The 16,518-nt window shown below is 38.1% G+C and overlaps 1 protein-coding gene across 4 annotated transcripts in view; it reads right to left on the bottom strand.

Moving 5' to 3' along the window:
* LOC149532916 (PHD finger protein ING2-like) overlaps nucleotides 1–15,872 on the bottom strand; it is a 38,844-nt gene extending 22,972 nt beyond the window's left edge. Inside the window, exons 1-3 of one of the 4 annotated variants that reach the window (XM_089803541.1) lie at nucleotides 15,514–15,872; nucleotides 15,332–15,403; nucleotides 15,012–15,199 (exon numbers count right to left, since the gene is read on the bottom strand). In XM_089803541.1, the coding sequence (XP_089659667.1) occupies nucleotides 15,012–15,199; nucleotides 15,332–15,403; nucleotides 15,514–15,559 (306 nt within the window). In that variant the 5' untranslated portion in view covers nucleotides 15,560–15,872. Of the gene's footprint in view, nucleotides 1–15,011; nucleotides 15,200–15,331; nucleotides 15,404–15,504 lie in introns of all 4 variants that reach the window. The other 3 variants (XM_089803538.1, XM_089803540.1, XM_089803539.1) reach the window with 3 other exon arrangements.
* Nucleotides 15,873–16,518: the final 646 nt, after the last annotated feature.

Raw genomic sequence — 16,518 nt, forward strand, 5'->3', positions numbered from 1 at the left:
TCATTTAGCTTAATAGTGAAAACAAACACAAACTTGTCCACAATACACCAATATCTTGATTGAGTATGATTGTGCCACTTGAATGACTCTACAACTCATATGTCAAGTTTCACTTATCAAAGAGAGACTCGCAGACAGTTTAATTAATGTCACAACTTTCTTATGGTATACACAAAGGGTAGGCCCATTCACATAGTTGCATGAATTACAGTCCTCTTGACTATTACAATTTATCGATCATTGAAGATTTCATCACAACATTGGTTTACTCCCTCTGAATCAGTATGATCGATATCACTGACGGTTGACAAAACTATATCCTCTATCTGCTCCCTCTGACAAATGTATCAGAATCCCTCTGAACATAAATCTTCTAAACTTCTAAAATAAACTTCCCTTTAACAAAGTGTTACTCTCTCTGAATCTAATATTAATCCTCCTTTTCCTACAAGAACATTCTCGGAGGAAAAAGCAAGGCAAAATAGTTCTACAACATAATTATATTTCTCATTAATATTATCATGATTCACATTGTAACTCATATTAATCGTTATATAATTTCCAATATAGTATAGATCCAATAAATATAAAATTTAAATGAATACATACATACATATATTTTAATCTACACTTTCAATATATGTCCCTCAAACATATTATTTCCTTATCAAATATTTAACTATGATTAAGAAATTTCTATGCAAATAGATAGGAACCTTTATTTAGTAATCTATTCTTTATCAATAATCGATTCAAACCAATTTCCAATCTATATTTTCTTAAGTATCATATTCACATAGGATTTTAAAAATTAAGAGATGTAAACATGCTTACCTCCAACTTCCTTTTGACTTCTTCAACCCGTATGTATGGAAGAATGTGGAGTGTCTAGTATGGAATATAACGCAATACAACATACCCTTATTTAATATGTGACATGCCTTATTTATGTGGTGGTATTTGTAATCCAAATATATTTGTTATATTGATGTTCCACTAATGAGATTGAATTCACATATTTTCTCTTATCTGCCTTCTCTGCAATGTCCACATTGTTCACTGATGTCATCATAGGGGTGCATTATGTCATTTGTTTCTCCTCCCGATATAACTTCGATGGAGATAATAGGTTGGCATCATGATGCTATCCCATCAATGAGATGTTAAATACCCAAATCATGTGACAAACATTTATGTTCAGTGCAAGGTGTCTTTCGTATCGCCCTTATGATCCTCTTATAATACTCACCTCCTCATATCGTCCATGGTGGATATATCCAACATAAGCTATGCATGTATTATGCACGCTGCTGGGATGATATTAACTATTCTGTTACTCGCATTATCTTTCTTATTATGCTCTACTAAATCATTGTCTTACTGAACTTATATGTTTAGTGTTGACTACGTAATCCACTAACTCTGCTTTTAAGTAACAAATGAAGTTTTTATCACTTCATTGTTCTCATCCTTATTATTGACTTTTTCTCCTTGTTATTGTACTTGTCTACTTCTTTGTATATTGATCACTGTGCATCTGTATCTATTGCTGATCCCTTTATTATAATATATGTTTGCCAATATAATATATTTGCATATTACAATGTTCTTGTTTATCCCTTATATTCTATTGTCTTCTACATATCAAATTAAGGATGTTAATGCCGTAGTAAAGCAGACATGTGTTTTCCCATATTTTGATAAGCTTAGTTAATGTTTGTTTTCTATCCATGAAAGTTCTCGATATGGGAAACAATTTTCTATGGTATTGTCTTCTCTGGTTCCTACAATGGCGTATATGTCGTCTTACTTTCAAAATGACGCTTTATGTCTTGTTCACGTTATAATTTCCTCCCTATGAAGGATATTGTGTTTTGCCAGGTAATGAATGTAATGGTCTTCTGAATGCTGATATCGGTCAATCCTCTGTACCGTTTGGTCGCAAGGAGACAAGTGCTGATAATAAATTTTTGAATCTCATATATGAAATTTATCTAGGCATTCATTCTTTCTTTCATTTGTAGTTTGGCTCTGATACCATGTTAAAGTAACTAAGATCATTTCTACAAATGGCCATTGTTATTGATGATTTTCAAATGCAGATTTGGATCTCATATAAATATGAGAGGAGACATGTCTCTTGAAGAGACATGTCTCTATAGTTAATCATCATTCTATATGTATAACTCACCTTTAAGCATACATATAATATTAATATATTAACCATATATGCAATATATTATTATATTATTATATATAATCTATATTATATTTACATATATAATACATATTATATATATATATATATATATATATATATATATATATATATATATATATATATATATATATATATATATATATATATAATGCATAAAATATATAATATATATTATACATATAAGACATTTATCTTAAAGATGATTTACCATCAATGAGGTATCTCATGATAAAATCAATCCGACAGAAGCTACAACAAAGTCATGTCCTGTAGAGACATGACTCTACTTGGCCAAAGGCCACGTAGAGTCATGTCCCTACTTGATCACCGTCGATGTATAAGCAAATACAATCAGTTTGCTTCTCAATCGACAATCATGCGGTGGTAAAACAATTACATTCAAGAACTTCATAACATAATAGTCTCTTCTAATTATAAGAGCCCGATTAGTTAAGTCATTTATAATTAAATAGACATATATATATTCTTATCAATAATGTGAGACATTAATAATGTTCATATAACTCATGAATACAAATACTCAATGTAATGAGTATCTCACTTCGACTAATGCTATACTTCAACAGATTTTATGCCGCTCAATTCATCACATTCATAGGAGTTGTTCGAACGATGGGGTTTAGATTTCATGGGACCTTTGAAGCCAAGTCGAGCTCACAGATGTCGCTACATCATGGTAGCAACAAAGTATCTCACAAAGTGGGTGGAGGCACGAGTGCTGCCCGACAGCTCGGCAATAAGTATAGGGAAATTCATTTATGAGCAGATAATCACACGTTATGGCATCCCTATCCAATTGACCAATGACAGGGGAGGTCATTTCGTCAATCATGTGATTTGACTACTCACAACCGAGTTCAAAAAAATTCACTCCCTGTCAACCCTATACTATCTGAGAGCCAATGGCTAGTCGGAAGCAACGAACAAAATTCTAGTATTAGTCATATATAAGTCATGTGGGGTGGAGCAAGCCGATTGGGAAGAGAAGCTACCATCAACACTTTGGGCCTACCTCACAACCTACAAAGTCACAACAAGACACACGCCATTCCAACTCATGTTCGGGCAAGAAGCAGTCTTGTCAGTAGAATTTATGGTCTCACGCCTCCGGATAGCAATTGACAATAGACTTGGCGATATGGAAAGTCTTAGGAGAGATTGTATAGGCTAATCAAGCTAGATGAGCAACAACTAATGGCGCAATGGGCAACTAAGGTAGCGCAAACTCGCCATAAAGCGTGGCACAATAAACATTTGAAGCAAACAAGGTTCCAGCCTAGACAGTTGGTGCTAAGGTGCAATGGACGTAATGAGATCAAACTCGAAAAGTTCAAGGTGAAATGACTAGGACCTTACAAGGTATGGTAAGTTAGCGACAATGAAGCCATTAAGCTATGGACTCTTGATGTACAGGAGAGAACATATTCAATTAATGGTTCCAAACTCAAAGTCTATCACCAACGGCAAGAAGGTCGACGTGACCCATGAAGTCAATTAGCTATGAAAAAATAACAATAATAATAATTTGTAAAAAAATCAAACTAGTCACGGACATGGTCCCGCAGACACATCCCACGGAGATGTCATTTCCTACAGAGACACCATGTCTGGTAGATGTTGTGCCAGGGACATGTCCCATAGACATGGTGCTGCGAACCTTTAAGTTCACCCCCCCACGATGCAACGCCACATGACGAGTCGTGGAAGGAGAAGACATTGTCGGGGTTCTGCATTCAAATCTACAAATACTTTTGGCAATTGAAACAGTTTGTGACCGTAGGTGTGGTGAAAGACAATTCATTTCCGACAAGGTCACCATGGAGAAACATAATCTCATGCGAAAATAATCATGCAACAGCCGTGGTGACCGAGAGGAGGCTTAAAACAACACCACCACCACCAAGTGGTCAACGGATAATGGAACCCCATGCACACCCACGGACAAGCAACTTCGGCGCACACTAAAACCCCGCAGACAAGTCACAAGGAAATTACAAACCATAGTGAAGGGAAGCATTCGCGAAGAAGAAAAGAAACAAAGAAGGGCGAGCATAGTGTAGTTCCGAGGGAAATAGTCCACACCACGAAGAACGGCAGGAGCCGCTTACACGAACAAACAAAGTGTGAGGGCCCGCAATTACCATCATCCGTAGAAAGCAAATATCAAAGGAACAAATTTCATCCACAAGGAAACCCTAACTGTTTTTGTTACAACACGACAAAGCAAGAAACAGTTAACAGTTACAGTATGCAGTCAGCTAGAAAGAGGCGACAGTGGAAAGACCAATCGGAAGCAAATAGTTCCAATATGGACAAATATGCAAGAGTCTTGGCCTCAGGCGTCCATGTTGTAGGACCGAGAGCCCCGTCGAGTAGTAAAAAACAAAAGGTGTATCTGAAAGCACAGCAAACTTCCCACAAGGCAGATATATTTCACCGTAGCGTTCAATTTGAAGGCTTGAATGATAGTCAAAGTAGGCGATGGTGGCAAGAGATGTTGGATACCGACCTCATCAAGCAAATCTTGGTGCACATGCAGGTGCATTGGGCCATTCAATTGTCAGCATTTTCCATCTAACTACTTGAGCAAGTATTGAGAACCATGATTGAATCGTATGACAAACATAGCAAGAGGAGCTCATTCAAGTACAAAAAACATCCTATGACTGTTTCATTCAAAGCCCGTGATTTTACCAGAGTTCTTGGTATTCCAGGACAGGGAGGCTGCAAGGTGGTAACCAAAAATCACAAACTCTCACAAGACAGAAAGGAATATTGGGTTAAGTTAGTGGGTCGAGAACTTACAACTGACGAATTTGATTATGTCATAAAACGCATTAGGAGTAGAGGGCTGAGATGTGACTTTGTCAAGGAAGTACCTTGGCAGTGTATCATGGATGCGTGAAAAGTCAGCTAACAGGGGCAAGTAGGGCTTCTGATATTGCCTTAACACATTGTTTTCATGAACGGGGTGGTGTATGATTGGGCATCTATACTGGCTGATTGAATGGAGGAGTTTATGACTTTGCAGCATCGCACGTTTTACATGCCCCACCATGCCATCAGGTTATTTTTAGGGGCTACACTTCATCAAATTCTTGCTGATGTATTTGAGGTACCGCCGAAAGGCAAGCTGGCACAGGGAGAACCCCCCGTATTTTATTAGCGACACTTAGACATAGGTAGCACAATGGCTGGCCAAAAGAGGGTGTTGGTAAAAACCCCTAGCCGTTTATAGTTCAACAATTAAGCCTTGATACATCAACTACCTTAGCTAATTAGAAGTTTGACATTTCGTCAAACAGTTGGCAAACACACTGTTAACACTATAAATAATGTTATAAATCTTAGCCACCATAACAGAAGTTGCACAACCACTCACAACTTTAACTTGATTATGGCCTTACGTATCAGCAAATTTAAGAAATTTGAAATGTCAATATGAGAAATCAGACTATAGTTGGAAATCAAAACCACATTGCACTTTATTTAGTATTATCAGAATTACATATTATTAAATGGAACCTGGATTGCAATATATATTTGACAAGCCGTTTCACTGAATTTGCCCTCCTACTATCAATGTTAGCTCCTCTATATCAACTCGTAGCCGTAGGCAATGACTGCTTCCTCACCATGAATTGCACTACACCAAAATCACAGCTTGATAGCCAAATGGAGAAATGCAGGCCAGCCACGTGTACAAGTATTGAGTGTAGATGTGTGAGCCCTTGAATTTGCTGCCATACGTGCTAATACACAGGTCTTAAAGTGAGACGTTTGTTGTTCCCTAGTGCAATGTTGACTTCAGCACACAATGCCAAAGCTTCCAAACACTGCCAGTGAATATGCAGCCTCAGAAATTAATGGCGTCCTCCAACATTCAGATTTCGCATATCACAAGGAAAATCTGATCACCACAATTGTAGACACCAACAACTAGTCTCTCCTCAGTCACAGGATTACAGTAGGAGACCTATCAAATTGCTATACAACAGCAACAATTTGCCAAAATACTCAGAGATGAATCCCAGAATTATAACGCCAATCTCCCAAACACAGATAATGACAGTTAGGAGATTCGACCAGTTAAGCCACTATACCTCAGCAGAGACTTCAAACATCAGAAACTCAGAGACCCTTATACTTCAGCAAGGGCTCACAATTCAGACTTTAGGAAAAAGCCACAAAGGCAATAAAAGCAATTATATATTCAAGCATACTTTTCCCAATGAAATGAACTCTCATTTATAATCCTTTGCTGGCCAAAGTTTCCTAAAAAACTCCACTTCATAAATTGTGGAAGTTTCCCAAAAGAACTCAACACTAGAAACTTTCCTACACACTTTTTAGAAATATTACTTAATGTCATTATTATAATAATATAAACATTATTATAATAATGCAACTTAATAATTAATGAATAAATAAGAGCTCATTAACTTTATTTACTGCAGGTGACAACCAATTGTTGAAGCCACCCACTACACTGCCAAAAATAGCAACTGCCAAAAATAGACTTACTAAAAATAGTAAATCCACAATTGGGACCCCCAAAACACCCTGTTAGCTCACAAGGGTTGCTATGATGAGCTAACTTCATCAACTGCACAGACTTGCCAAAAAGGAGGACAATACAATCCTCCCTCCCTAAAATTGCTTGTCCTCAAGCAATCCAGCATCAAACAAAAACCTCCACCGTGATCCCATAAGAAGCAAGTGATGTCTCTATCCTCACTGAATCAACAGACTGCCAATACCATCAACAAAACCAATAACATGACCTGCAATATAACACCGAACACTTGTGCCAAAGTGTCACCTGTAGTCAGATCCATAGAACGTTCCAATATGTCCTCTGCACTAACCCAATCATTTTGCCAATCATCGGACTTAGGTACAAACAATCTCTCCTGCACAAATCTGAAGTAGTACGAACTCCCCATAAAATATACCTCACTACATTCCTCACTAGAATCATGATCATCTCTAGTAACCCTTGTAAAAGATGAAGCCATAGGAGAACTAGGTGCAGTATGTGGTTCTTTGTTGCTCTCAACAAATGCACTCACCTCCATTGTATTCATAACACCCACGTCCTCGTCAGAATCGGCAAATATAGAAACATCACCAACTGCCACTATAGGAAATTGAATTGTATCTGCAGATGGTGTAATCTAACATTATTATAATTTGCAACTTAATAATTAATGAATAAATAAGAACTCATTAATTTTATTTACTGCAAGTGACGACCAACTTCTGAAGCCACCCACTGCACTACCAAAAATGGCAACTGCCAAAAATAGACCTACTAAAAATAGTAAATCCACAGTTGGGACCCCCAAAACATCCTGTCAGCTCACGAGGATTGCTATGATGAGCTAACTTCATCAACTGCACAGACTTGCTAAAAACGGGGACATAACAGGTGATGTAGGAATTGAGCACCAGTAACATGGACAGTGGTCAAGAAGATATTTTGTAAAGTGATGAGACTGCTTCAGAAAGTGACAATTCTCAGGCAAAGGACGAGGTGGATGTGGCCCAAGCAATGTCCACCTAGGACACTCTTCGCACCGCCTCTATTACCCACGTTGGCACACCTGGTACCCACCACTTTCACTCCTTCGATCCCATCATTTGGCCAAAGGAGACCACCTATTGTTATGACACCACCCCCAACATTGATAAAGACCACCGCAGTGGTAAATGAGCAGGTGACAAGGGAAATGGAAATAATCTTTCCAGAGATGACCACTGAGAGTCAGACGGCAGAAGTTGCCCTAGATCAAACTAGCCCAGATGTAATGGATGTAGTTCCACCAAAAGGTGCAATGGAGATGCACCAGGAGACACAGGCAGACGAAAGCAAAACACCTAAGCCTCAGATCAAATTAGAGGTAATTGGCACAGAGGTCATCGTTACCATTGCTTCTAACTTGTTGGCCGAACCAATGAGCATGGCGCTAAGGAGGTCCAGGTGATGGACAGAGCGAGTATGTTCTTCTTACAACAATTCTGACTCAATCGTGCAGATGTCGATCCCTCCATCCAATCCCCAAGACGGGAAGAGGTTTTGGCTAGGGTACCAGCAGCACCATGGGAGAAAGGAATTCCACTTTCTGAGGAATGCGCCAAATGATGAGGGGGTTGCACTAGAGGTGGAAGTGGCTGCCACAGGAGGAATGGAGATAGATATGGACCAACAAGATGGGCAAGAGGGCGAGGAGAGGTTCTCCTATGGGTTGAACAAAGAGAGATCCATGGCATATATTAGCTCTCTGGAGAATGTGTTGGAAAGAGGTCAAGTACTTGGGCATAATGCCTTGACCAGAACAAGGGAATTGCAGCTGATTCGAGCTTGCATACGGCGAACTTGCCCCAAACAGTTTTGCTCTTGCTTTGAGGTAAGAGGGTGCCCAGCAGTAGAGACACCAAAGATGCTGGCAAACTAGGCCACAAAACCTAAATTGGGACCAATCACCAACACCATGGAGAGGCTTGCACATGAGATAGTAGTGGCATATAAAGACACCTACTATGCTCAACAACGTGTGCAAGCAAACAGAGTTGTAGCTGAGAGGTCTCGAAAGGTGGAGACAAAGGCTCAAGAGGAGCTAGTCACTCACTTGGCTAGCCAACAAGTAGCTTGGGCAGCAGAGCAAGCAACGCTTTTACAGGACAAGGAACAAGCTGAGAAGGAGCTAGCAGAGCTAATGCAGCCTGTGCACAAAAAGAAGCCCAGGCCATGGAGGCAACACTTTTACTGAAGGATGTTGTGGAGGTCAACACAAGGACACAAAAGGATTTGCACATCTGCACAAATCAGGTCTATGAGTTGTGTCAGTTGTTGAACACTCCAAGGACGTAACCTCCCCCTTAGTCTCTGTTTTTCTTGATGTATTTAGATAGTTGTCTCTGATTTTGTCAGTTGTGAGTCACTAGGCAACGACTTTTCTTTTTGGGGGGATGATGTTGTCGGGTTATTGGCTAGTTAGATAGTTGGCACATTTGAGGGAGTTACACGGTTGCGACGGTTCACCTTGTGACCCCTCAGACACTATATGTATACATCATTTCCTTATTTGAGACATTTTGGTATGGAGTACATTTGTGTACATGTGATCAATGAATGAATATATTATTATTATCTCTCTTTACATTTCATGTTGAGTATTTTATTTTCTGTACGCAATTAGTCTATGTTACCCCACAAGGGTAAACAAAGCAATTAAGCTTTTTCTACAGGGTTTATTTGATACCAATTGTCGAACACCTTCAGATAATGAGGGGAGGCGAAAAATCAACATTAACAAATATTTAACTACTCAGCCACAATTCTCACATACTAATTATGAGTGAAAGATACTAAGGTACACAAAAATGAACACCAAATTTACATGGAAAATCCAATGCGTGAAAAAGTACAGTGAGAATCTTACTTACTATGTGAAATAATTGATTACAAGGTTTTAGGCCATAAGCCAAGCAACTATCTGTCCCTGATATTTAGGCAAACTACTAAGGAGTTCATTTTTCCTAAGAAAACTTGCACAACAAATATACATCTGCACAATACTGCTAAAAGAGTGCACAACCTTTTAGTAGGCATAGAGAAAACATGAAAAGATGTAGGATCTCATGATCAACTTATGTAACCTAGCTATCGGATTCGACGATTCACGTTTCTTCTCTATTGTTAAATGTATTGCTTTGTCTTCACATTCGACCCACACATACTTTGGCATTACCTCACATGATCATTTTTCTCACTTACCCATTCGCACATTCATATATAGTGGTTGTCCATTGGAAACATCATCAAGGTTGGTCATGAAATATAAGCAATATTAGAACAAAGTTGGCCACAATAAGTATTAAATGTGGTCCACCTTATTAGATAAAGAGAACCCCAATGCATCACAATAAGTCTTTCTAAAAGGATATGATCAAGTCGCACACATCACACCATCCTCCAAAGCCGGTCACAAAGGTAACATGTAGAAAGCCATTAAAACGTGCTATCGGTCGGGTCCATAACATTTTCTTATGCATTTAATGCCATGCAAAGCACAACACACCAAAGCACAATAACTCTTATCCTCCTAACTATTTCCTCATCCTATATCTAGTCTAAAACTCAAATCCAATCACCACAAATAGTTGTGTTGGCCAAAAGCCAACACAAACAACAGTATTGCACTTGTGACAACAAATCTTCACCTGCAAAGCAGTCCAAGGAAAGACATTTGAACTATAACATTGGCCAAACATACGATTGTTTCTGCCAAACCGCATGACCTCAGATTCCAATGAGGAGCATTCTCCAAGCCTGTCAATCCATTGCTGACAGCTAACCTTACTGTCAGCCAAAAATGCATCATATTTTTTTTTTGGAAGAACAGTTGGGGACCTAAAAACATGATAGTGTAATATTCACAATGCATAGTCATTGTAGCCAAAACCACAAGCCATCATCATCTTATGTGGAGAAATGCAAAGGATTTTCCCATAAGGTCTTCAAATACTCTTTCCTACATATTCTAGCTTGTCATACTTCCCTCTTCCGAATATACCTTATACTGTCTTAGAATTATCATCTTTCAATTATCTATTATCTTTCAATCATTCTTTCTTGCATATCTCACTCTTCATCATCTATTATCCTTCAAGCACTCTTTGTTGCATAGCGCAGCTCAACTTTTCATCAAATACTAATTCTCAATTACAGCAGTTTTTCAACCATAGTAGGTTAACATCAATGCAACACCAATCATGCTCACACAACCTCATTTCAATGGCCCCATCAAACCTTAAGTCTAAGCAAGTAATAGGCCAATGATGAATCATGATCATAAAAATCAACATAACACATATCCCTAATAGCAAATCTCTATATATTCATACTCAAAGCCATGACCAAAGATTATCGTGTTTCTTGTATTCTTTTGAAGGATTGTTTGGAGGTGATAAGGTAGTGCAGAGTTTACTCTTCGAACTGCAGAGTTCAAAGACTTTATTATGGCATGAATACAAGTAACTTTTCCACAGTACTGCAAATTTATTAAGGATCTCCGCATTTAGATTCAACACACATGGCAACGTTGCAAAAAATGCTTAAGCCCTTCTCTCAGTTTTCTTCCAAGAAAAATTGGCAGAAATGAAAACCTCATAACCTTTAAATAAAATGTAAATTGTGCAAGAAAATAAATATAAGAAAGGGCTAGAATGCAAAAGATGGTTTACTCCCTGTGGCTCATGAGCGGCAAGAAGGGTTAGGCTCCCTCCCTGGCTCATGGGAGTAGAAAGGTGGGTTTAGGCCCTCTTTCTAGCTCTGAATGGTTTATGAGCAGCAAGGTGGGGTTAGGCCTCCTTCCCAACTCACAGGAGTAGAAAGTTGGGGCAGTCCCTCTTTTAGGCTGTAAGTGGCTTATGAGCAGCAATGTGGGGTTAGGTCTGTTAGGATTATTTAGACAGAAAATAAGTCACATGCAAATATAACTAATAACATAAAGGAATGAAGCACGCATAAATGGAACAAAAGACACAAAGATTTAATGTGGCTCACCCAATTCTGTGTGACATCCACCAAACAGAGAGTCCGATATTATTATACAGTAACTTCAACCTGTTACAATCTTCAATCTCCCTTACGGCTCAATACTGCCGCAAGAAGCTATATGTTCTCTTGAGAACCCTAGCTCTAAGCCAATATTACATGACTTATGTTGGCTTAACAAGTTAAGCCTAAAAAATACTTGACAAGTCAACTCAAAAATGTTTGACAAGTTAACCAATAAAAAAACAGGGTCATTTCTCCGAACCCCACACCTTATGAAACATGTACAGTACTTGCCTAATCAGTCACCACAGACCAACAAGGCCTCCTTCCCGACTAATGAGAGTAGTAAGGAGGGGTTAGGCCCCTTCCTAGCCCCTAACAAACCCTCTAATGTGCTTTGCCTATTGCAAATCCAAATTCTTCTTTTTTCCTTCATTGATTTTGCTAGCCTACAGGGTAAAAATAAATAAATGAATGCATTCTAGAGATACATGTATTCATGGGTATGATTTGTGTCTACATAAATTCATGTTTGTACTTTATGTTGTATGTGTATGCTCCATGTCTGCATAAGTTCATGTTTGTACTTCATGTTTTATGTGAATGCTCCATGTCTGCATATATTCATGTATATATTTTGTGTTATCATGTGTATCCTCCGTGTTTCATTCATACTTGATGTGTTCCCAGTATGTCTACTGCAAACAGATTTCTATTTTTTGGTTGATCTTGAATATGAGTATAACTAAGAGTTTTTTTTAGGTCATAGATGTGTGTCATGCTTCTAACCTCGTCTTAATATATCTTAAACTCTTGTATTAACGCAAAGAGATATCTATGATAGTGTACATACATTGGGTTAAATCAATTCTTTACATTCTCAAGCAATAAGATAAGAAAGATGAAAGAAACTTTTCCTAAAGTTGCAATCTTGTAAATTTCTATTCATTGGTTATGATAACTCACATTTGAACTAAAGACAAAGATATATGCCTTGAGATAATATCAGAGTTGCACAGCAGAAGCTAATTGTATCACAAGGAAGATTTAAAGATTATGAATCTCCAAGGGTTACTTTAGCCATCCTCACATCAAAAACAATTGTGGTTAGAACTATCATTGCTCAAGGACAAGCAGTTTTGGAAAAGGCAGACTTTCATAACCCTGCCATTATTTATATAGGGAGAAGAACTGTAAATCTTAGGAGGAGTAATTGAGTCTATTATCTCTGCTAGCCGACCTATTTGTTGTTTGAATAAATAAAAGGTGTTTCTGCTTAGTGCTGACTCCCTTGAAATTAAGACAAAGGGCGTGTATTGAAGAAGTGAGGTGCAATCCTCTAAAGGCATGGGAAAATAAATAAAAAGGTCCAATTTAGGTTTGGGAACGGCAATCTGCTGTAAGCAGCGATTTTATACAGGCAGTCGCGACTCCCTCATAAAGAACAGCGTTGTAATTATCATAAAGACAGGGATTTAGCAGCAATTACCTTTATTAGTATAAAGTGAATTATGTCTAAAGTGGCAGTGATTAGTTCCGAAGAGGCATGTCCCTCCCCAAAGAGCTGGAACTGCCAAGGGACATCTCTCTCCATAAGACATGTAGATGGAAAATGGAAGAATACAATGAGGGACAAAAGATAGCCAATAAGTTAAAAGAGGATAATCAATTCATCAAGAAGAAAAATAAATACCTGCAAAGAAGCATCGAACTTCACAATTGAATCAGAACTAATAAAGAAGAAACCAGCAGACCTTGATAATTGGAAGGAAAGATTTAGGGCAATCCCCCAAAAAAAGGGGACATTATATATAGCGGCATTATTAGAGCATTACAGCCACACACCATCCTAGGTTCATTGCATGTTTCCTTGTTATCCTTGATCCTTGTTCCAAAGCCATTGAATCTGTCATCCTAGGCGACCAACAGAAGCGAATATGACCATCCCAACTCACTGGATTCCTCAAAAGTGTATATAAACATCCTTGGTCCTTTCTACGATTCAGACATCAAAACATCAAGATAAGAAAATTCTAACAGTCAAACTTTTTCGAGTTCATTTCTTCATGTACAGGTTCAGTTCCACATGTCCCTTTGCATCTGCAGGCACAGATCTGAACCAAAGCAGATTGGAGTCAGTTTGCAATTCTGAAGTGTCATTTTATGAAGTCCTAAAATTCCACCACCTTGGCAAATCAACTATTGGCCTCTTCATCATCATTTTCCCATCTCCGGAATCAAACAAGAACTGTATTTCAGCATCTATCATTTTGCAGTCCCAGTGCATTTATCTAGATTGATTATTTATCGTTTTGTTTATTGAATTAGCCAAGATAATTGATTTAGGGAGTATATTTTCCCCTATAAATAGATATCAAATTTTTAAAATTTTCACAGCATTCTAGTTCGCATATATTCATTTCTCGGTACACAAGGGAGAACCATTTATGTGCACACGCCAAACACTGAAAAGCAAACAAGGTTAGTGAACATGTTACCAGCCATTTAACTTGACTGTAAATCCACATATAGAAAACTACACAAGAGTTTTTGGGCAGGGCATTTTCTTTCATTTGACTTCACCAAATTTCCATAATGTCTCTCAAAGCCATCCATAATACATGTTACCAGCATTTAACTTGACTGTAAATCCGCATATAGAAAACCACACAAGAGTTTTTGGGCAGGGCATTTTCTTTCATTTGACTTCACCAAATTTCCATAATGTCTCTCAAAGCCATCCATAATACATATTACATCAACCGTAATACATATTACATCATTTCCCTATAATCAAAAGATCTAATTATTAACTAGTCCAAAAAACAAAAGGTTGTGATGCCACTGAAAACATCATTAACGGACTATTTCCCGAAGGAAATTCAACAGCGGTCACTAGTAATTTAATTGTACCTAAATCACTGAGACAGCCAAAAAAGTGCATTCTTATGGCATAGAAAACACATTAACAGGCTCTTTCTCTAAGGAAATTGTACTCTAGACTTTTTACGTGTAAACTAATCCCCTAGATAGCCAAGAAAGTGCAATCTTCCATAAAATAAGGGGGTGGGTGTGATCAACTCCCAAAAATGGAAAAAACCCAAACTTTGACACAATTTAAATTATGAGAAAAAAGGTCATTAATGAAAAGTAAAATCTTAAATAAACTTTTAGAATTAGGGCAGTAGACTGAAGAATCCCTACCAGATCCTGTGCGTGTTTGGCAAGTAAAACCTTTTCTGTAGAGAGGTTGAGTATATTCTCCTGATTGCCCTCGATATCTTTCCTCAGCTTCTCAATTGTTTCCTCCTGCTCGGGTGAGGCTTTATTCGAACTCTGCGAAGGCAAACTTAAACACTGCCTTGTGTGCTCTCTAGTCTGATTCAGCATCACTGAATACACAACACGCGAAGCTTTCGATAACATGGGCACACAGAATTCCTTCCAAACACTGACAAAAAATAAAAGAAATGCTATGTTTGCAACATAATCATTTGAAAGAATATGTTGTTTAGTTTTATTACTGTTCGATCGATCGTCCAGCTCCCTCATTGTCGACAGATGCCTCTGTATTTCTGCCGGTAGTGTGCTCGCATCTTCATTCAATAAATACACTTACGTTCAGTTTAAAAGACGAGAGACTAAAACAACAAAATTTAGACCCTTATACAATCTTATTAAGATTGGAATTGTGTACTCGTCCTACAATCGAGATAGTCGTCGACGTATACACCAGTCCGTGCAACTGCCATATCACATAGCCTTAAATGTTTGTACTCTTTTCTCCCCTTCACTGGTCCTGCTGTGACTTACTGATTTTGAAGCTCTCTATCTGCTTCAGAGTTAGGAATTGAATTCTGTACGCTAAGACCGTTTGGCTCCGAATTGTCAACTGCTTCGCGCAAATGCTTTGATTCGAAAATGGTCGTACACGACGCTCGTTTGCGTTATATAGCCTGCAGTATTGAATTCAGCAGAGATCGCGAGTGCTACCAAAAACCAAAAAAGGGTTCATGGGCGACTCTAATGCATATCCTTGAATTTTGGGGTAAGTTTAATAGAAGCAATTATATTTGTACTTTAGCTTGTGCATATCGCAAAGGAATTCCGGTAGGAAAAGTATTAAGTTGAAGAAAAAGATTGTTTGTGCATCTTTAATTCAATTTAACCGGTGTTTTCGTTCATTGATGGGCTCACGAAGGTTAATCCTGCTACTTGGAACAGATTAAAGGTAAACACTACTAGTCTAAGTTGGTTCTTCCGAAGAAGGTAGTTTGTAGATAGAAGATGTGGATGCAATAAAACAAGTAATAATGGAGTAAACGGGAAATTGACTTGTAGAAGTGTCTTAATACAAATGAAGAGATAGAAAGATTTGTGGTAGTAAAATTCAAGGTGAGTTGAGTCTTATGTTGGTCATACGAAACACCGTGTCAATTCTTCTATTATTGATCGGTAGACACGCTCGAACAACCCCACCGCCATCTCTTCCCACCCACGAAGCATATGGGCAAACAATGGTTTATTATGTGAAAGTTCAACTTACGAGATCGTGATAAGAAAGATTACTTTTAAGTGACAATAAAAGATTAGATTAGATTATTATTAGCATAACTCATAATTGACTCTTGTCATCTAAGGACATAGGGGTTGTTGAAATTGGATAACACTTTGTTTAGTTTGTCGCTTACCAAGACATCTAGGGATAGTG

Source organism: Cupressus sempervirens, chromosome 10 (assembly GCF_028749045.1).
Source record: "Cupressus sempervirens isolate cs-2001-9-10 chromosome 10, ASM2874904v1, whole genome shotgun sequence".
NCBI lineage: Eukaryota > Viridiplantae > Streptophyta > Pinopsida > Cupressales > Cupressaceae > Cupressus > Cupressus sempervirens.